This window comes from Alternaria novae-zelandiae (assembly GCF_023758075.1).
Source record: "Alternaria novae-zelandiae strain BMP 2774 chromosome Unknown scaffold_6, whole genome shotgun sequence".
In the NCBI taxonomy this organism is placed as follows: Eukaryota; Fungi; Ascomycota; class Dothideomycetes; order Pleosporales; family Pleosporaceae; genus Alternaria; species Alternaria novae-zelandiae.
Window position 1 is genome coordinate 324,639 of NW_026056966.1, and position 20,446 is coordinate 345,084.

General features: G+C 54.1%; 5 protein-coding genes and 1 non-coding gene across 6 annotated transcripts; 4 read left to right on the top strand and 2 right to left on the bottom strand.

Moving 5' to 3' along the window:
- Positions 1–1,445: 1,445 nt before the first annotated feature.
- Positions 1,446–3,873, bottom strand: J4E88_003651 (uncharacterized protein; the record flags this gene model as incomplete). Its single annotated transcript, XM_049397300.1, has 7 exons — positions 1,446–1,592; positions 1,644–1,849; positions 1,899–1,977; positions 2,026–3,396; positions 3,563–3,719; positions 3,766–3,787; positions 3,843–3,873. The coding sequence occupies 7 exons, from the start codon at positions 3,871–3,873 to the stop codon at positions 1,446–1,448; spliced, it is 2,013 nt and encodes a 670-aa protein (XP_049256688.1).
- A 1,077-nt stretch (positions 3,874–4,950) lies between these two features.
- On the top strand, positions 4,951–8,259 carry J4E88_003652 (uncharacterized protein; the record flags this gene model as incomplete). Its single annotated transcript, XM_049397301.1, has 3 exons — positions 4,951–5,448; positions 5,500–5,716; positions 5,774–8,259. The coding sequence occupies 3 exons, from the start codon at positions 4,951–4,953 to the stop codon at positions 8,257–8,259; spliced, it is 3,201 nt and encodes a 1,066-aa protein (XP_049256689.1).
- A 933-nt stretch (positions 8,260–9,192) lies between these two features.
- Positions 9,193–11,301, top strand: J4E88_003653 (uncharacterized protein; the record flags this gene model as incomplete). The annotated part of the gene is made up of 2 exons (XM_049397302.1): positions 9,193–9,830; positions 9,882–11,301. 2 exons carry the CDS (start codon positions 9,193–9,195, stop codon positions 11,299–11,301), a joined length of 2,058 nt encoding a protein of 685 aa, XP_049256690.1.
- An 825-nt stretch (positions 11,302–12,126) lies between these two features.
- VPH1 (H(+)-transporting V0 sector ATPase subunit a) lies at positions 12,127–14,821 on the top strand (the record flags this gene model as incomplete). Its single annotated transcript, XM_049397303.1, has 3 exons — positions 12,127–12,255; positions 12,341–14,432; positions 14,484–14,821. 3 exons carry the CDS (start codon positions 12,127–12,129, stop codon positions 14,819–14,821), a joined length of 2,559 nt encoding a protein of 852 aa, XP_049256691.1.
- Positions 14,822–16,013: 1,192 nt separating this feature from the next.
- On the top strand, positions 16,014–17,967 carry J4E88_003655 (uncharacterized protein; the record flags this gene model as incomplete). Its single annotated transcript, XM_049397304.1, has 5 exons — positions 16,014–16,101; positions 16,459–16,893; positions 16,943–17,115; positions 17,168–17,847; positions 17,898–17,967. 5 exons carry the CDS (start codon positions 16,014–16,016, stop codon positions 17,965–17,967), a joined length of 1,446 nt encoding a protein of 481 aa, XP_049256692.1.
- A 2,184-nt stretch (positions 17,968–20,151) lies between these two features.
- J4E88_003656 lies at positions 20,152–20,260 on the bottom strand. The gene has a single exon. It is a non-coding gene; the product is annotated as a tRNA-Glu (tRNA).
- Positions 20,261–20,446: the final 186 nt, after the last annotated feature.

Genomic DNA, 20,446 nt, shown 5'->3' on the forward strand with positions numbered 1-20,446 from the left:
TGGCCTCCATCACATCAAGTCCCTGCCTACACAGAGACCCTCACTCGGCATTGCGCATGACAACCTCGGTCCGCCCTCGTGACAAGCTGAACAACACAACAGAAGAAACGACCTCAACTACAAAACGACCTGAAACATCACTCGGCACGATTCCAGCAACCCGGATTGTATAACAGCGGTGTTTGATCGGCTGGAGGGTACTCACAATAGCCACGCCAGCCACGCCAGCCCTATAATCCTCCAAGCACGCAAAGTCGTATCTGCATAACGGCAAACACAGCCAATCGCATCTCAGTACCACAACAACAGCACCAATCGCATCCCAGCATCTCAACATCCCTACAGCACTCGCGTCTACATTTCTTTTTCTTTTCCTGCGTGACCTCATTTCACAGTCATGCATAGAAGCCCTCGAAGCCTGCATAGAAGGATCTGAAACACCCCTAGCGTATATCTCACATCGTGAATCCGCTGAATCGCACACACGTACATGTCAAGGGCGTGCATATCGTGGCTTGTCAAAGGATTCGGTCCGTCAACCGAGTGCTGAGGCAGACGCTGGGCAGATGTCGAAAAAGCAAACATGAGTGGGGCGGGCGACGTTTCGAGATAACGGGTTTGGGGAAAAAGCAATGTGGGGGTGGTAGTTCGCTGCTTTGAGAGATGGATGTTTCCGGTCGCAGATTGTTTGATGGACGACGGGGGTGTGGAAAATCGGGATGTGCGTGGCATTGTGGGTATAGGGGTTGTGGGTTGTCGAGGATCGGGCTGGGGGGATGAGTGAGTCGTGTTGGTGGTGGTGGTGTGGGTATGCTGTGGGCTGACGAGTACCTAGGTGACCATGGGTGGATCATGAAATCTGCATGACGTGACGCGTGTAAGTTTTCTTTTGGTGTCGTTGCAGCATGACTGGATGGATTGTGTGAAGCGGGAAAGTATCACCCGAGTCTACGATGAGTTGATAGTCAACATCATAAGACCTGGGGTGGACAGAATTCGTTTCGCGTACATACGTTTAAATCTTGACAAGCAGTAATATGTGTTGCATGTTGCTGCATAGATGGTTCTACATGTTGACTAGAATATACGTTCTAAGCTGGTGTATACTTCTGGCTCCAATCACTTTGCAGAATTTGTATCGCATTTGCTGCATACAAGTTGCTAAATCCTGACAAGTACGTAGTTGTGAGGTCCATAGATATTGGCGTGATTCGAGGCAGGGCACCAAGGGTGGCCAGAGTTCATGTCGTATGTTGCAGCATACATGTTGCTGAATATTGATAAGTGGATACGTCTTGAGCTGATCTATGCTTCAACCTCCAAATAGTTTTGTCAAATACGACACGGAATCAATATTTGAAAATAGCTATCATGGCTACATGGCCATTGGGTTCAGCAGAATTCATATTTTCAGGCTAATGTAGACTTCAGAGCCCCAGTTCAGCTCAGGTGCTTTCCGCACCCAAAGGCGCAAGCTCGTTGACGATGAAGTCACGTGCGGAATATAGATTGGTGGAGCCATATACCACTCTTCTTTGCTGACCAGCACCCGCAGCGCTGGTCCGTTGCGACCATGCCTGGAGGTTGCCAAACTATGGAGATGTTAGAACATGTCTTGGGTGCATTTGTAATTGGCTACTCACCTCGTCCATACTGCCGCCTCCCACTGGGAAGACGAGGGCTTCTGTATAGCCTTGCCGTCTTTGTCCAAAAGAAGCTTCAATACCACGTGAGACAGTGCCTTGGTTGCGTGATTGACTGGCTGGCGGTATGGTTCCACGCGCGTTCGCTGATCGGGGATCGAAGTAAAGCCACGATTCGATCTTGTTGAGCGCACTGGAAGTCGCGTCTAGAAGGGGATTAGCACAAGTCCTGATATGCCCAGGAGAATCGCTTACTTTGTGGATCGGAAATGGCCTCCACGACCTTTGTGAGGGTAAGATCCTTGTTGGCTGGCAAGTAACTCTTGATGCCCGACTGAACGCCGTGTTAGTGATCGTCCCATATACAGGCCAATAAACCTACCAATACACCTTCCAGGTTAGGTGTGCCGAGACCGGCTTCCTTGAATTTGTCGGTAACGCGACTACCCAAACTCGAAAAGCCGCCGAAAAGATTGGATGACGTCGTCTGGGCAGGTTGTGCAGGCGCGGAGCTGAGCATTGTCATGCGCGTGATCTGGCGGACTGTCTTGACGTATGCGACGGCAGTTGTATCGCATCCAGCTTGTTCCAGAGCTTGTGTGAAGCTGTCGAGCTCGTTGCGCGATAGGTCGTCAGAGGTGGTAAGATACCACTGTAAGAACAGGCGCAGCTTGTCGTAGGGGTCGTTTCCTTTATCTGCGGCTTTGATGATCTCCATTATTGTTGCTTTGGTGGCCTTTCCAAGCTCTTCTTCAAGCTGGAAGAATTCATCCAGCTTCCTCTGCTTGATGCCATCCATGACAGACTCAAGCATACTCATGTGACTCTCAATGGTAGCCTTGCGATCACGGAGCTCGGGGAGCATGGATATGGCCCCTTTGAGGTGGGCTGCGAACTGGGTCTCTACATCGTCAAGAGAGTTGGAACCTGTGGTTTTCGTGATCTTCTCCGCGTCTGCTGTGTACTTGGTCCATTCGTTTGTGACGTCTTCCGCTACTTGAGGGAACGGCTGCGCCGCGTTGCGCTTCCAGAAGTAGTCGCTCGCAGTCAAATCGTACGTCTGCTTCTTGGAACCACTCTCTGGCTTCTCCTTGTCATTTGGCACAGTAACGGTGACTTTGTTGAGGGAAAAATCTAGCACGTCGTAGACAAGACTTTGGTATATCCAGGAATGGCTGAACATGGGGTTGAGGTCGATGTTACGGTCGACAATGATGAGGACGGGGCGAGACGCTGTGTTGGCGGAGAAGAGGTTCTCCTTGCTGTTGAGGATGTGGTCGCGCAGCTTTCGATCGAGCTTTGCAGCGATATCAGAAGCAGCGCCTCCAGTTGGGCATCGTATGATGGGTACGACGGCCATGGTGACGACGACGGAGAAGAGGCCGGAGACAATGCGGTCGATCAGCTCGTCCAGCTCCTGGTCCGACGTCTTCGGGCTGTTGATCTTTCGATACGCATCTTCGATGTTAAGGGAGAACTGGTCGCTGTCTAGGGTGACAAAGTTGAGATACTGGTCGTACAGCTGGGCGATATTCTCGGCAGCTCCTGGCGACGCAGCAATCTGACTACCCCAGTCTTCCAGGAGTGTTCGGGGGACACTTGAAAGGAAGTTGAGGTATATCGGAGTGTACAGGCTATCGTTGAGGTCCTTGGTGACGAGCGCGAGGTTCTCGGCGGTGGGGGCGATCAGGTACACGCCTGGCGTGTCGGGTATGGGGCTGCGCTTGGAGGCCAGGTTGAAGTGTACAGTGACCTGTGTGTTCTCAGTATGTGTTCGTATTCTAACACCCCATAGGAAAATCTGATGACCGTGGGGACTACATTGACGCTGAGCCTTCACGGTTGCTCATTTTTGAGTCGATGTAGCCTCCACGGTCTTCAGACTTCATCGCGAATAGGGTGCTCGGGATTGGTCATACCCCAGCTGCCCTCAGGTCGTTCATGCGTAGAACTGCCGATATCACATTCCTTGCCTGTGTATCGAGGACTAGGACCTTCCATTCGATGTCGGAGGTATTTGCGGTCGCGCTGGCGGCGTCTTCGGGAGCGTCCACATCGTGGATGGGGGCATTGAGGCTTTCTCGGTCAGCGATGCCGTCGGTGAAGCGGTTTCGGCACTCACTTCAGTATGCGCTTGATCGCAGCTATCACGTGCTGTCAGTGCTATTCCAGAGTCTCAAAGAAAGTCGCATCGCATACCAATTTGGCGATCCCGCAGTGAGAGAGCCATTGTTTCCGTGCTGGCACCCGCCTCTTGTTAAATTAAGCGCATGCGCAGAGGGGACATGAAAGAGCGTGAGACGTACGCGAAGACCAGAGTGCACAAAGAAGATAGTGTGGCGCGTCTGCCTGCCCGCGCTCCTTCCACGGTTGCTGTCCCGGCCTTTGGTGATGCAGCTCGAGCTTGCCCGCCGCCCCACTGGGGGCTAGCGCGACGCGCTACTTGGCGGCCAGGCGACCTTTGAAAACGGGCTCGCCCCTTCGCTGCGCTCCCTCGCTCTTCAACTCACCTCGCCCACGACAACAAATCGTCCCCTTCTTCCCTCTTGACACTCATGCTACTTCTCAGTGAACTCTCGCCCACCTAATAAGGGCATCTGATTCTGAGGCTAGATTCAACCTTCGGGTCCTTGCTTTGGGGGAAGTGCGCGCTCAGGCTGGCGGCGGCGTTTGTGAGGAAGGCTTGCGTTGTGGAGGGCAGAGTGACAATCATCTTCGATTTCTGCTACTAATACAGCTCCGTCTTCGATTCGACGCGCTGCGCATCAGGGAGTCTGGCCGGAGAGAACTGCTCGCCGCTGTCGCTGTCGCAGACATACAACACGTGCTGTGCTCTGGTGCGCGCAAACGTACGTCAAGTGACGCGCCCAGCAGTGGGTTCCTCATCGCATAATACGCGAGGCAAAGTGCCATCTCCATAAAAGCCGTATCTACTGTACGCATCGTGGACTGGGCGACACGGCATCGCGGGCGTCGGGACACGAGTACTGCCTTGTGAGCCAGGTCTGTTGCATCTCCCACCACATCCGAGGGCCTGCGACCTGCGACGGCCTTCAGACAGCACAACAGCACTACCGCCCGAACCGGAAGTTTTATCGACCTTTTTTCCCTTCCCCGAATCGGCAACCCTTCACACTTGTGACTCTGCGCCAGTCCATTTAGCGCCTAGTGCTGCTGCATAGTCGCCTAATTCATTCCGTTCGCTGGTTTCAGACACTTGTGCGTCATCCGCCAATCACACCCCTGCAGTTGCAGCTGACAGCTGACACTTTGGCCAGCCAAGAAAATCCTCTTCACCAGCCACAACATGGCGTCTAATCACGTGCCGACTGATCAGGTGCCTCTACAAGGCCAGAACGTCTACACCGACCCTTCATACCAGCACCTGTTCCCTGGTGTCGACCGCTACGGCACCCCTTCATGGGATGCCCAGCTACATCAACACTCGGCGCTGCCACCTAATTCCTCAGCCCAAAGCTGGCACCATGGGGCTTACGCACAACAACCCTTCAGCGGCAGCAGCCAAGCATACACCAGTCAATCACATGGTCTTCGCACCGCCTCGCCGTATCAGTATGGACAGTTTGGCCAGCAAAGCTCCTTGGGCGGTTACGGACAGCAATCGAATGTCGACCCATCGCTGGGCATGGATCCCAATGCTATCCGACAGCAGCAACAGTCGCCATATCCAATGCCCATGCGAACTCAAACTCCCCAGGGCCATGCAAGTACCGTGACACCACAAGCTCTGCAGCACAACACGCCCTCGCTGCAACAAGCCCGCCCTACTGCATCTCCTTATCAAGTAAGCCTCACCATTGCCTCCTGTCATCTATCAAATGCTAATTCTCTAAAGGCACCGAAGACCTTGGCAGACAACTTTGCTCAGCAGCGTGCATCTGCTACATTTGTAAAGCCAGTGCCCGTGCCTGAGTATGACATGCCAAAGGGAAGGAAGTCGGGGGGTCTCTACGTTCTTGACCAGGCTGCACTAGCAAAAGCTACCAATTCTACTCCTTTGAACAAGTTTGTGACATTGGGCAACGAACCTTTTCATCTCGCAACCAATAGAAGTAAGCCTGAAAATACTACAAACATTGCATTTAAAGCATTCTCTAACATCTACACAGCTGCGCTCCCCGTCTATGTGCCTCGACAATCGCTCAAAGACTTGAAGAAGGCTGGTGCAGATAGCAAGAAGCTTCGTGCAAGTCTTTCGGCTGCCAAGTCTCAGTCGAGAGCCTTCAAATCCACAAAGAAGCCTACGAGGCAGGCGAGCGATAGTGAAAGTACTACCGACTCATCGGATTACGATAGTGACTCTTCAGAAGAAGAGGAGATGCCCATTCCAGAGACAAGACCAGATGATCCTGATGCGGCTGTTCGTTATGATGTCGTCAAAGCTACATGGCATCCTTCTTCGTCTTCGCCTAGCTCTGACAAGATCAAGAACAGCATGCGCGAGGTATGGGAAGTACTCGACACAATCCATAAGCGGTGGCGAGCCGACAGCAAAGCTGTGACGGAAGCGGAGGAACAGAAGAAGCTAGGTGAGCTGCCCGTGCTGAAAAGCCGGGTAACCAGTCAGCGTGACCTGCTCAAGTCTGCCCTTCAAGCTGCGCTTGAGTACTCCCATCCCGATGTGCTATATCAATTGGGACTGATTAAGCCTTTCTTGTATATGTGCTATCAGTTTCTGGCGAACCGGTTCAAAATTAAGGACTACGATGGGCCTCTGTCTGCGGTCATATACGAAGTGCTCTCTCGATGTGGTACCTTGACTTCTGAGCTCCTTGAGGAGACTAGGCTTGGAAAGGCACTTGTTTCGATGAAGAAACACGCAAATGACAAGCACAAAGCTTTCATACAACAAATCATAGATGGTGCTTCCGCAAATTCCAAAAAGGCCAAGGCAAGCTCGCCGCCACGAAGCGAGCCCACAGAAAACAAGGGCATCAAACGACCTGCACCAGATGCTGCGAGCCGATCGTCGACCGAGAACCCTTTGACGAAGAAACCAAAGGCACCCGACGCTCCTGTGAACGCTGCCAAGAAGGATCTCGCGTCCACTTCGGCTTCGAGGTCTGCAACCACTGGTTCCAACACAACAGTACAAAAGCGACCTGGCGAGAGAGCGGCACCGGCGCCCGCTCCCGTCAAGACCCGTGTTAGTCAAGTTACCAACAAGCCCTCGGGCATCTTTGCCTCGCTCAACGCGGCAAGTAAGAAGTCGGCGCCTGCACCAGCCCCCGCGAAGGCTGCTGCGCCTAAGACTGCTCTCCCCGCGCCGAAAGACAAGAAGCCAGCGGCAACGACGACATCGAAGCCCGCATTTTCGTTTGCTCAAACGATGGCCTCACTCCAGAAGTCAAAAGAGCCGGAAGCTGCGCCAGTCAAATCCGAGAAGCCAGTTCCAGCGGAAACACAGGAAGAGAAGGCGAAGCGTCTGCGGAAGGAAGCTCGAAGACATCTTCGCGTTACTTGGCGGCCTGAGACGTCACTGGTGGAGGTCAAGTACTTTGATCACGAGGCCGATGACGAAGAGATGGACAACAAGGGCGACAATCTCGTTCGGGATGCCGGTGACCTCGGTGGAGAAGGACACATGTTCAAGCAGCACAAGGAGCTTGATCTCGACGACGATGATGAGGAGATGGATTTCGACAGCCGATCATGGCCCCCACCGTCCCAAGTCGACTTCAGCGTGGTGCCTCAAGACGAGCGCCAGCGCAATTACGCGCCTTACGGTGGCGGAGAGAAAGAGCCGTCGTGCCCTGAGAAGGAGGCCAACGTACAGCGCGAGAACGGTACATTGATGGTTTACTACTCAAGTCCTGACGACATCCCACCGTCACCCCAAGAGCCGGTGGAACAAGGGCAAGACAACACTTCGACTGGCACCGTGGTCAGTTTCGGTACTCCGCCCGATATAGTAAAGAACAGGTGCCCACAGGCGCCAATGTCTGCAGGTGTACCCGACTTTAGTCAATTGGAGAACATAATCAAACAGCTTTCCGGAACCAGTCAACCGCCTGCCGCTACTCCGGCTCCTGTCGAACAGGCTTACACGCCGCCTCCTCCGTCAACAGCTGCTCCATTCGACCCCGCTGGCCTTCAGACCATACTCAACTCCATCAGCAATGGCCAAGCCCCTCCTCAGCCCCCACCTGTGTCTTTCCCGATGCAGCCACCGCCACAGCAGCCAGGCATGCCCCTGGATATTGCTGCACTCATTGCCAACATGCAGGCAGCAACAGGCGGCGCTCTTCCTCCACCACCACCTCTCCCAACTGGCTTCCCTCCATTCCCATTCGCTTTCCCACCCCAGCCTCAGCAGCCTGAAGCTGCAGCATGGACTCCACAGATGCAGGATGCGTCCACCTACCAACCCCAGATGCAGCCGCAGTACAACCAGCAGACGAACGGTGGCACCAAGCGGCAGCGCGATGAGGGCAATGGCAACGGCAACAACGATCGCAACCAGGGAAAGCGACCCAAGAATCGGGGAGATCACAAGCCTCACAAGGTCCTGGCATGCAAGTTCTTTGCCAAGGGTCTCTGCAACAAAGGCGAAAACTGCACCTACATTCATGACCCCAAGATGATCGGACAATGATCTCGTTGCAAAAGATGCGGTGTCCCTTGGAGGAATATGGTGGATCTGTATAACAAGCGCTTTTCTTTCTTCTTCATGTTTTCCTAGTTGTCATTCAAGCATATGCATGCATACCCCGGGCGGTTGGCCTGCCCACGCGCGCAGGCCGGAGCATTCACAGGCGTTTGTTAGTAGCGCAGCATTTGAAGGGCGTAAATAGGGATAGTTATGGATATGGGCGGGATGCATCTCTACGGAGACATGGATGGGCTAGGAGTGGTATGTGTCGGATGATAGTAATTGTGCAGATGGATAGCATCCTAATTCTATTCACACATACTTGCATTTTATTGATCTGTTACTTGATTTCGCAATGCTACCTAGAGTGATGACGCGCCCTTGGGGAGTAGACTAAATGTCCAGCTGCAGTCGATAGCGTTCGCTCGCAGCCTGGAACCTGCAGCTATGGCCCAAAATGATTCAAGGCTGCACGTCTGAGAAAAGCAATCACGTGGTAAACGAGTGAGGCACTCGGCGCCCTCCTTTTGATCATTGTCTTTTCCGCACCATTTTGTGCCTGATCATCGGCTTTGTTCTGGTTCCGAGACGTGTTGTTGTGGAGTAGCGCGCATCAACCGGTTCCGCGCTGACCAGGCCTTCCCGCAACGGCAAGCTCCGTCATATCTTTTCACAGGCATCAGACATCACCCAACCTTGGCCGATCCGATTCCAGCCCTCCGTCCAACACTCGCCCTCGCCCATCACGACCGCAATCGCTGCACTCGCTGCACCCTCTGGACCCGCACCCCCGGCGCTTTCCACGTCGCTGGCCTCTTCTTCCCGGACCTTCTCCGCTGCCGAGTCATCGCTCCGCCGTACACGAGCCGATCCACGACCACCCCACGCCCACCACATCGCGCCTCCATCGTCCGCCACTACCCAGACCCCGCAATCATGGCTCCCGCCCGCAAGAGGACCACCAACATCGCGCGTCGCAGGCGGACGGATGACGAGGATGAGAGCCAGTCGGTGGCAACCCTTGCCGACGACTCGCAGAGCGACGCTTCCCTGCTGAGCGATGTCGACGAGGACGCCGACGCCGACAACAGCGACCTGAGCGAAGTCGACAGCGCGCCCTCCCTCACACAAGGAAAGCCCAAGCGGAAAGCAAACGGGGCGCGCGATGCAAAGGCCCGCCAGGATGCAAGCCATCGCCAACCCTCGCCGCCCATCGCCCGCTCCGATGTGGCCTTTTCCACCATGAAGGAGACGGAGATCATGATGAATGGCTTGAAGATTGGCGAGGACGGAAAGGACGCGGAAGTGGTCGACTTCGAGACGGGCGTGGCAGCAGTGGAAGTCGCACCCGCCGTTGGTGCGCCGCAATCGCGGGCAGAGACGCTGGCAGAGCGGCGGCGGCGGGAGCATGAGGAGTACAAGAAGAAGCGCGACTCGGATCCCGCCTTCATCCCCAACCGCGGCGCCTTCTTCATGCACGACTCACGGCATGCTCCTGGTCAGAATGGCTTCAGGCCCGCAGGCCGTGGACGTGGGCGGGGTGCTCCCATCGGCGGGCCATTTTCCCCTGCCAAGTACGTACAGACCCGGAGAGCATGGAGACATTCAACTAACACGTGCCCCAGCATGCGGCCACAGCCACAGGAAGCCACGGATTCCCCCTGGCAGCACGACCTTCACGAGACCGTCAACGCGCCGGGCTCTCACGCTCACCCCGGACACCATCCTTCCAATGGCCCCATGTTCGCATCGAGAGTGCCGCCAGGCCCTAGCCAAAAGCCACCGCCAGCTCGCAACTTCTCCACCACGACGCACACGCACAATGCCATGGTACGCGTCTTCCTGCCGAACATGAAGGGCCCTATACACTTCCAGAACGTCCCCATAAAGTCGCACACTCGTCTGCCCAACCACCGGCCACCCCTCCGCCGCGACAAGCCAGTCCGCATATCACTACCCCCGGCTCCACCGCGCTACATCTTCCCCACAACAGAGCGCTCCTTCATCTTCATTCCACGGGCCCTCCGACCCAACCAGCAGGGCTTCGGCCGGGGCCGCGGTCGATTTGGATCCTTTGGCGGAGGCTTCTCAAGCAGACGGACAAGCGCATACGGAGGCAGTGTATACTCGCCAAGTGTGGCCATGAGCAGGCGCTCGTCTATTGCACGCGAGATGGGTCGGGACAATCTCGTCTCTCCGGCTGGTTCCATCATGTCACGTAACGGTGGCTTCGTTGATCCCAGTCGTCCTGTCGTGCGCCTCCCGCCTGGTGGCCCTCGAATGCCCAATGGTCCCTCCATGATCTCGCCCACGAACGGCGCTGTGCAGCCGCCTTACCCCCTTCCACAGAAGCCTACCTACCGGGAGAACTGGCAGGGTTCACTTCCGATGCACCAGCCCCGCCCGCAGAAGACTGTCTCTGTTGCTGGTATCGAATCGCCTGCATCTATGAGCTTCAACCCCCCGCAACAACAAGAGCAGCAACCCTTCCACCAGCAAGTTCCCGCGCACATCAATGGAGCTGCTCCTGCGGTCGAACAGCCATACTATCAGCATGGACGTCATCCTTCGTACCCAAGCCAAGTGTCAACCGGCACACCCAACATTCCCGAACGAGCCATCCACGCTCCCGCATTCCAGCCTTACGCGCAGCCTGGTTTCCAGCCACAAGCCTTTGTGCCACAGGGATACTACTATCCTCAAAACGGCGCACAGCCCCAATACATGGCCCCTGCCGGCATGGTGCCAATGTTCGTTCCTGGTGCCCAGCAGCCTGGCTATGTCATGCCGGTGTCTGCTCCTCCTCCTCATCCTCCCGCGGCTCCACCAGCACCTGCTGGCCCTCCCAACATGGTGGCTTACGAGCAAAACGGCATGACATACTACGTGGATTCCGCCTCGCTTTACCCAGCGCCGCCTGTAGAGAACTATGCTCAGCCTAGCTATGCTGTTCCTGGGATGGGGGGCATGATGACACCTGGTCCCGACGGCGCCTACTACTACCCACAGCAAATGCAGCCCGCGACATTCTACCCGCAACAATAGACGACTAGATCCTTGCCGCCCATGTCCCATCTCACAATCGCTCTGATTATCGGTTTTGCATTTCGACATGTTACGTCCAACTATACAGTTCCTTCCTTGCAGTCGAGCATGGCGCATCTGGCTTTCGATTGGGATATTTGGTGTTCTAGGCGAAGCACATTCGACAGCGTAACTTGGTTCTTTCTCTCGGTCACGACAGCAAGCGACACAAAAACATTCATATTATCAAATGTACTGGCGGGTATCGGTCTTTTCTCAGCTGCTTACGATGTGGCTCTTTTACACAAGAGATGATCTGCTTACGTTTGCATGGTGTTCTGCGTCTTGCGTTCGGTGGCTGTATGTTTCTTAGTCTGGATATTTCTACTCTGTCCTAATAAAGCTAAACTTTGATTCCTCGTCATCTGATATTCCGGTCTTCTCCTGGCTTCTTGCAGTATGGCAAGCAGCAATGTATCGGGGTTGGAGCGACGTCAAGTAGGCGAATGCCTGTGTAAGGCTTTGTTGCTCGTCAACTACTTAGATAAATAAATATTGGTTTCACCACTACGCTCTCGCGACTGCGAATAACATTAGACCTCAATGTATTGCTTGTATTGCTTGTGAATTGCTTTTGGATGGTGAATGGGTGTGGTTGGCATGGATGCAGTAGCGGGGCTTGGCGCGTCAAGACGCTAAGAGCTGGCCACTGGGTTCGCCGCATCATCATCGCGCAGGCGTTCGAGGCAGCTCTCGCTCCATCAACCTCCATCTCGCATAACCCGCCCCCATCGAATTCCGGGACAAGCACACCTCCCCCGAAGTCTTGTCTCCCGATCCGCCATCATGGCGCCCAACAAGGACACCATGTTCCGCTCCGCGGACATGTCCTTGACCCAGCTGTACATTGCCAACGAGATTGGCCGCGAGGTCGTCTCAGGCCTCGGAGAGCTTGGTGTCATGGACTTTAGAGATGTGAGCACAGGCAGACGTGTTCTGGAGCTTCTCTGGCAGCTCTGGGACGGATGTGATGGCATGGGAAGCTGACAAGATGTGCTAGCTCAACGCCGATACGACCGCCTTCCAACGTACTTTCACCCAGGAGATTCGCCGCCTCGATAATGTGGAACGCCAGCTCCGCTACTTTCGCGCCCAGATGGAGAAGTCAGACATCTCGATGCGCTCCATCTACGACTTCAATAACCCCTTCACTGCGCCTTCCGCCTCCGAGATTGACGAGCTCGCGGACAAGAGCCAGAGCTTGGAGCAGAGAATCTCTTCGTTGAACGAGAGCTACGAGACACTGAAGAAGCGCGAGGTGGAGCTCACAGAGTGGCGATGGGTGTTGAGAGAGGCTGGTGGCTTCTTCGACCGGGCCCGTGGCCAGACCGAGCAGATTAGGGACTCTGTTGATGATGACGACGCGCCGCTGCTCCAGGATGTTGAGCAGAACGGACAGGGTGACACGGGTGCCGAGCGCTCCTTCACCGTCATGAACATCGGTTTCGTCGCTGGTGTCATTCCCCGCGAACGCATTGCCGCGTTCGAGCGCATCCTGTGGCGTACTCTCCGCGGTAACTTGTACATGAACCAGTCAGAGATCCCCGAGGCCATCATCAACCCGGAGAACAACGAGGAAACCAACAAGAACGTCTTCATCATCTTCGCGCACGGCAAAGAGATCATCGCAAAGATCCGCAAGATCTCAGAGTCGCTCGGCGCCGACCTCTACAGCGTGGACGAGAACAGCGAACTCCGCCGCGACCAGATTCGCGAAGTCAACACCCGCCTGAGTGATCTCGCTAGCGTCCTGAAGAACACCAAGTCCACCCTCGATGCCGAGTTGACCGCGATAGGACGCAACCTCGCGGCTTGGATGGTCGTCATCAAGAAAGAGAAGGCTACCTATGAGACGCTGAACAAATTCTCCTACGACCACCAGCGCAAGACGCTCATTGCTGAGGCATGGGCCCCTACTAACTCCCTCGGCCTGATCAAGTCGACCCTGTCAGATGTCAACGAGCGTGCTGGCCTGTCAGTACCCACCATTGTCAACCAGATCAAGACCACCAAGACGCCACCGACATACTTCAAGTCGAACAGGTTCACAGTGGGTTTCCAGACCATCATCGATGCCTACGGAACGATCAAGTACCGCGAGGTCAACCCTGCGCTGCCAGCCATCGTTACGTTCCCCTTCATGTTCGCTGTCATGTTCGGTGATGCTGGACACGGTGTCATTATGCTTCTCGCAGCTTGCGCCATGATTTACTTCGAGAAGCGACTTGAGCGCAGCAAGCTCGATGAGTTGTTCTCCATGATGTTCTACGGTCGTTACATTGTCTTCATGATGGGTCTCTTCTCCATCTACACCGGTCTTCTCTACTGCGACGCCTTCTCTCTCGGACTGCCCTGGTTCAAGTCTATGTGGGTGTGGGACAACGACGGCAAGGGCCCAACCTCGAGCCGCGTTGAAGGTTACACCTACCCCTTCGGTCTGGACTACCGCTGGCACGACACCGAGAATGACCTGCTGTTCTCCAACAGTTACAAGATGAAGCTCAGTATCTTGCTCGGTTGGACCCACATGACCTTTTCCCTGATGTGGTCGCTTGTCAACGCTCGCTACTTCAAGACCAAGATTGACATCTGGGGTAACTTCGTTCCCGGTATGATCTTCTTCCAGTCCATCTTCGGTTACCTGGCCTTTACCATTGTGTACAAATGGTGCATCGACTGGCCTGCGCGTGGCGAGAGCCCGCCCAGTCTGCTCAACATGTTGATTTACATGTTCTTGAGCCCTGGTACACTCGAGGCTGGCACCCAGCCGCTCTACCCTGGTCAAGCAGGCATTCAAGTGGTTCTCCTCTTGTTGGCGCTTGCTTGCGTTCCCGTCCTTCTGTTCCTCAAGCCGTTCTACCTCCGCTACGAGCACAATAAGGCTCGCGCAATGGGCTACCGCGGTATTGGCGAGAACTCGCGAGTCAGCGCGCTCGACGACGAAGATGAGAACGGTCATGCCAACGGACGTGATAGCTATGGAGATGACGACGATGGCATTGCCATGATCACCCAGGACATTGGCCACGGCGAAGACCACGAGGAGTTTGAATTCAGTGAAGTCATGATCCACCAGGTCATTCACACCATCGGTAAGCTCCCCATCTCGTCCTCATACTACATCCACTAACATCTTTGTCCAGAATTCTGCCTCAACTGCGTTTCCCACACAGCCTCATACCTCCGTCTTTGGGCCCTCTCCCTTGCCCACCAACGTCTCTCCATCGTCCTCTGGGAAATGACCATGAAGAACGCATTCGCCTTTACCGGCGTCGGCGGCGCCTTCATCATGGTCTTTGTCTTTTACTTCTGGTTCGCACTCACGGTTGCTGTGCTGTGTGTCATGGAGGGTACCAGTGCCATGTTGCATTCGCTGCGTCTGCACTGGGTCGAGGCTATGAGCAAGCATTTCATCGGTGATGGTGTGGCGTTTGAACCGTTTAGCTTTAAGCAGTTGCTTGAGGATGAGCCTGTAGAGTAGTTTGCGTTTGTTTTGTGCAATGTCTTTTCCTTGTGTTTGGGTTTCAGTTAGGCGGTGCTGCTGTAGGAATATGATGAGAGTAATTTTGCATGTCTGTATATAGGAATGGATATTTTTACTCCGTGTCACTTGTGTTGTTCGTAAGCTGAAACTCGTCTCAAGTCTTCTTTACGTGGTTTCTCAGACGAAGACATATCGGAAATATTCGGGTCGTCAATGAACCGACTGCCAGGACCGCGGACAGGAAACATGAGTGGGCCCACGATCGTAGGGCTGCAACTGTGGCTGGGTGAGGCATTATTCCCCTTGGGCGCCACGGAACTGCGGATCAGCGACCAGTGTTACAAGCCTCATATCGGTGATGACATTTGGAGCTGCAGCTGTGACATCTGGCGGTGCTGAGGCGTAAGCTGACAGGGGGTTGTTTGGCCACACATCCGGAGGGGTCTGCATGGGCAGCAAGCATGGCTGGCTTTCGATGTCGCTCGTCGTGCATGGCGTCTTCTCCACGCCAATGCCGACCTGCATATCCGTCCCATGTGGCATGGACTAAGTTCTTACATCGGCCTCGATGCGGTCGGCAGCACTAACTACCGTACGCTACGTATACCGTCAAGCGGTGAAGAACAAGTGAACCCAGGATGAGGGCCTTTGTGATCTAGAGGCTAAAGGCACGCGCCGATCCGAGACGTAAGCCTCCATCATCTCCGTGAGGCAATTGATTAGGGATTGGGATTGTCTGAGCAACGTCGCAAGGCGTGTCTGTGTTATCCCCGGTGGCTGAAGCGGAAGAAGGAATGTTACATACGGTCTTGGGCTAGCTACCAACGCAGCTCGCACATGTGCAGTTGTGGATGCGTGCATGCATGCGTTTGTGGGTGGATGCCCTACCTGGCGTGCGTGCGAGCGGCGTGCGAGAGGGCACCACGACACGCGTGTTTACTTCGTACGGCGAGTTATAAAGGGCCGATGCGCCTTACCTACCCTACATACACATATTATCTGGCCCTTGAACCTCCCCTCGATCGATCTTCTTGAGCCCCTCGTTCTCCAAAGCTCGCTCTGTTTTGTTCTGTTGATACCACTTGCCGTCTTCCTTCCACCCCACTACGAAGATCTGCGCACCCACCCCTCCATCATCGAAAGCTAGGCAAAGCTTGATTTCGCGCAACCACCAAACTCTACACACACGATGTCTTTCTCAGCAGACAAAGTCAGTCATCTCAAGGGCGCCTTCTCTCAGAGGCGCTTTTCGAGTTCCAAAGATCCTAGCGAGAGTGGTACGTACCTACCCGTTTGTTCTTCCCGATTGCTGTGACTACGTCATTCCTGAGGTGTACAACCCAATGGAAGTGGATCTAAGAAAATTGGGGGGCGCTGCTTAAGATGGGCTTTTGGCAGCTTTTCGGTTCTCGATGTTCCGATCTTGACCGCTAGAGGTTCTTATCGGACCTCCTCCAACTTTTGCGCTTTCTTGGAGAGTCTCGTTGGAGTTGCTTGAGTCCTTTTAGCCGCCTTTCTTATCGCGCATTGTCCCCCCGTGCCGTTGCTCGCAGCCATGTCGCATACCAGACACGAATCAGGTCTTTACAAGCTGGGAGGATGAATCAAAGGTCACAAGTGCTAACATATCGTAGAACTCGGATCCTCCATCCACCGTCAATTCCGCCAGTCGCACGAGGGCCACAAGCCACACGCCGGTCTCGACGCCACGCGCGCCTCCACAGGTGTCGTCTGGACATCCGAACAAGCCTACAAGCACGGTTTCCTCGAACACCCCGAAGAATGGGCGAACCTAGGTCAGGGTGCGCCTGAAGTCGACGACAGCATCAAAGGCTGCTTTGAGAGGCCAAAGGAGGTCGATATCAGTGCCCATGGCAGAGAGTACGGCCCAACTGCTGGTATCAGACCGCTGAGAGAAGCAGTTGCGACACTATACAATGAGCACCACCGCAAGTGGCGCAAGAGTCAGTACACATGGGAGAATGTGTGTATTGTGCCTGGTGGACGTGCCGGTTTGATCCGTATCGCTGCTGTGCTGGGTAACTGCTACTTGGGCTTCTTCATTCCTGGTATGTTCAGATTGAGATCTCGGGTTATGGCTGGTGCTGACGAGATTAGACTACACTGCGTACAACGAGATGTTGTCGCTTTTCCGTAACATCGCCGCTATTCCTGTTCCCCTGGGCGAGGCCGATCAATACCACATGTCTCCCGACAAGATCGCCGAGGAAATCGCTCGCGGTACTTCTGTTATCCTTACATCAAACCCAAGGAACCCAACTGGCCAGATGGTAAGGACAGAATCTCAAGCTGTATATGGGGCATACACTGACTTCATACTAGGTCACCAACCCCGAACTCGCACAAATCCAGAACATCTGCCGAGACCGCGCAACCCTGATCATGGACGAATTCTACTGCGGATACAATTACACCACCAACTGCGACGGCACCGTTATCTCCGCTGCCGACAACGTCGAGGACGTAGATGAGGACGACGTGCTCATCATCGACGGACTGACCAAGCGATTCCGCCTCCCCGGATGGCGAGTAGCATGGGTTATCGGCCCCAAGGAATTCATCCAAGCCATCGGCTCCTGCGGTTCCTACCTCGACGGAGGCTGCAACGTGCCCTTCCAAGAAGCCGCCGTAGAGATGCTCTCACCACCCCGCGTCCGCAACGAGATGCGCGCTCTGCAGATGCACTTCCGCACCAAGCGCGACTTCGTCATCGGCCGCCTCCAGGAGATCGGCTTCAAGTTCCCGTACATGCCCAACTCGACCTTCTACCTCTGGCTCGACCTGTCGAACCTACCTGAAGGTATCAATGACGGTTTGAACTTCTTCCAGGCTTGTCTCGAGGAGAAGGTCATTGTTGTGCCTGGTATCTTCTTCGATTTGAACCCTAGTCGCCGTAGGGATCTCTTCGATTCGCCGTGCCACCACTTTGTCAGGTTGAGTTACGGTCCTAGGATGGATGTTTTGGAGAAGGGACTGGATTCTATTGAGAGGATTGTTAAGAAGTAAGTTGAGATTGAAGTGCTTGGTTGAGAATAAAACTGACTTTTCATAGATACAGGGAAGAGCCACAGAGGCATCGCGCTGTAGCGCACAGGCCACGTGGTACTGGTGCGCCTAACTAGATGTTAGTGGGAGGCGACGTGCGTGGAATGGATGAACTCTGAGGTTCAGAAGGTTAATGTCGACTTCAATACAACTTATCGTCTTCACATCGCACTTATCTTGTGAGTATGTATGCTGCTAGTCTGCTACTTGGGCGGGTTTTCCTTTTCTTTTTTTTTTTTTTTGATCTTGACAAACGCCGCAACCCGCAACCCGGTCAACACTCATGAGAACAGCTTTTTTAGCAGCAACGAATCGAAAGAACGCGATAGTCCTTATGGTCAAGTGTTGGCTTACTCTCCCCTGTCTCTTCAGGAGGCTATGTGGGGGTCAGCACTATAGCACAGCACGAATCGCTGGGGCTAGAGGGGTGGTACTGCATAACTTCGCCTCTTTACCACCGATCATCTCTTCTTCTTCTATCCTAGATTTATTGGCAGTCCCGATGGTTTGGTTGCGATACTGCGTCACGGTTTGTCGGATAATATGCAAAGTGCTTAGCCAGTAAGCTTTAAAGATTAGTGGTGCCCGCGCAGGAATGTCCTGTTCATTTTGTCATATCGTTCAGCCTTCCAGATCTTTCCTCTGTTCCTTCCGTCATTTTATCTCGCTTGGTTTCGTGCGTTTTGTCGTTGCCAATAGGAAGCATGGTCACAATTTCAACAACTACTGTCACGGATCCAAGGGACTGGTATGATGTGTACGGGTCCGGATTTGCTCCGCTGACAACCTTCTTCGAGCCTCCGTCCGGGTGCGAAACTCAATGGATAGTGGGCTCAACTGAGCCAGTGCAGATTTGGAGTGGATCCGACGGCCGTGACAATGGCCTCCCAACCGACTACTTCGCACGTTGCAATCCGTATTCCCAGTCAAGGCCAGGCTACAGTCCCGGGATATGTACGTCTGGTCAAGATGTGGTTGAAATAACCGAAGCGCGTTTCCCAAGCTCGGTGCTATGGCGTGGTATATGCTGTGACAGGTTAAAACCCCCCTTCGAAGACTATCAAATACAAATTGGCTTACATGTATACCCAGGGGTATGACACTTGGCGCATTAAAGTGCGAAAAGACCTTCACATCTCCTATGAAGGCTTACACATCTTTTACCACCATCTTGAGCCCGTGGAGTCTCTGTGATTCTAAAAACCTTACAGTCTTTGCCCTGGATCTAACAGCGTCGATATGCTCGACCTCAAGCGTTTCCGGCGTTACTGGGGTGAGATTCGCGGGACCCGTGATCCCAACAACTTTTCAGCACCCGCCGACTGAGGTCCTTTCCGGTTCCGCAGGTGCAGAGAAATTATGGGTGTATTGGCAAACCAGCGATTTGACTAAATTCCCTGTCGAGTATGCGTCATCGCTCGCTTCAGTGATGAAAGTCCCTTTCAAAGCTGCAAGCCCGTCTAACACTACAACCCCAGCACCCGCACCTCCATCCACCAAATCCAATCGCAAGAGCTCCAGTAGGAGCCCCGGAGCTATAGCCGGTATAGCTGTGGGAATTGGCGCATTGGTCATAGCCGGCATCGTCATCCTCCTGTATCTTTGGCGAAGACGAAAGCAACGACAACGTCTACAGCACCCGGACGTGCCGGAGATGGAAGGAAGCTCAAGAGGGCTGAAGCGCTTCATGGGTGGGAAATGGAGAGCTGAGACGGATGGGACTTCGGAGCCGGTGGAAGCTGGATCAACAAGTGTGAGGATTATTCCGGGGCCGCCTGTGGAATTAGATGGTACGCAGAGGGAACGGGATCAATAAGCGCATGTCTGGGTGTGGGGAGGAGGGGACGCAGCAATTCGCTGTGCAGATTGAAATATTGGAAACGATCGCGAGAAAGCTTTCGTGGCTATATTGCGCGAGAGAGAATTGATGGACCGCTAACGCGACATTTGACCATTGAGATAATGTGCCTGCCTTTCAAACTGGGGCCGTCGTGAGAACCAAGAGCATGCTGCATAGCCAAACCGCACTTTCGCTTCTTCGACGCAACAGTAATCGACCACCATTGTTCCCTAATGTACCAATAGTTGCTGGGGGTAAGAAGAGGGCGCTCTGGACGTCTGGGTGGATCATGGGTGTGCTTGAGTTGGTGGTGGTGGTGTTTTGGGTGCGTTGAGTTGGCAAAAATGATTCTATTCAAACCAAACATATCTAGTATGTTTCTAGGTTGTTCAGAAAGTGTAGAATAGCAAAAAGAAACTGTTTCCGACACCGGGAATCGAACCCGGGCCTTGCCGGCACTGCGCTGCTGTGAGGCTGCGAGCTTACTCTGCGATGAGAGCGGCAAATCCTAGCCACTAGACCATATCGGACGTTGATGGAAGGAGGGCAGAGTAAAAGCAATATAAAGAGGGGCGTTAATGCTTGACGTGGTTGAGAAAGAAGTTTGGAAAGATACGAGTCAGGAAATCGGGCAGGGAAAAGTTGGACCAAGATCGACTAGATCAAATCAAGCCTATGTATTACAGACCCACAAAGACTCGAGGCTAGACTATCAG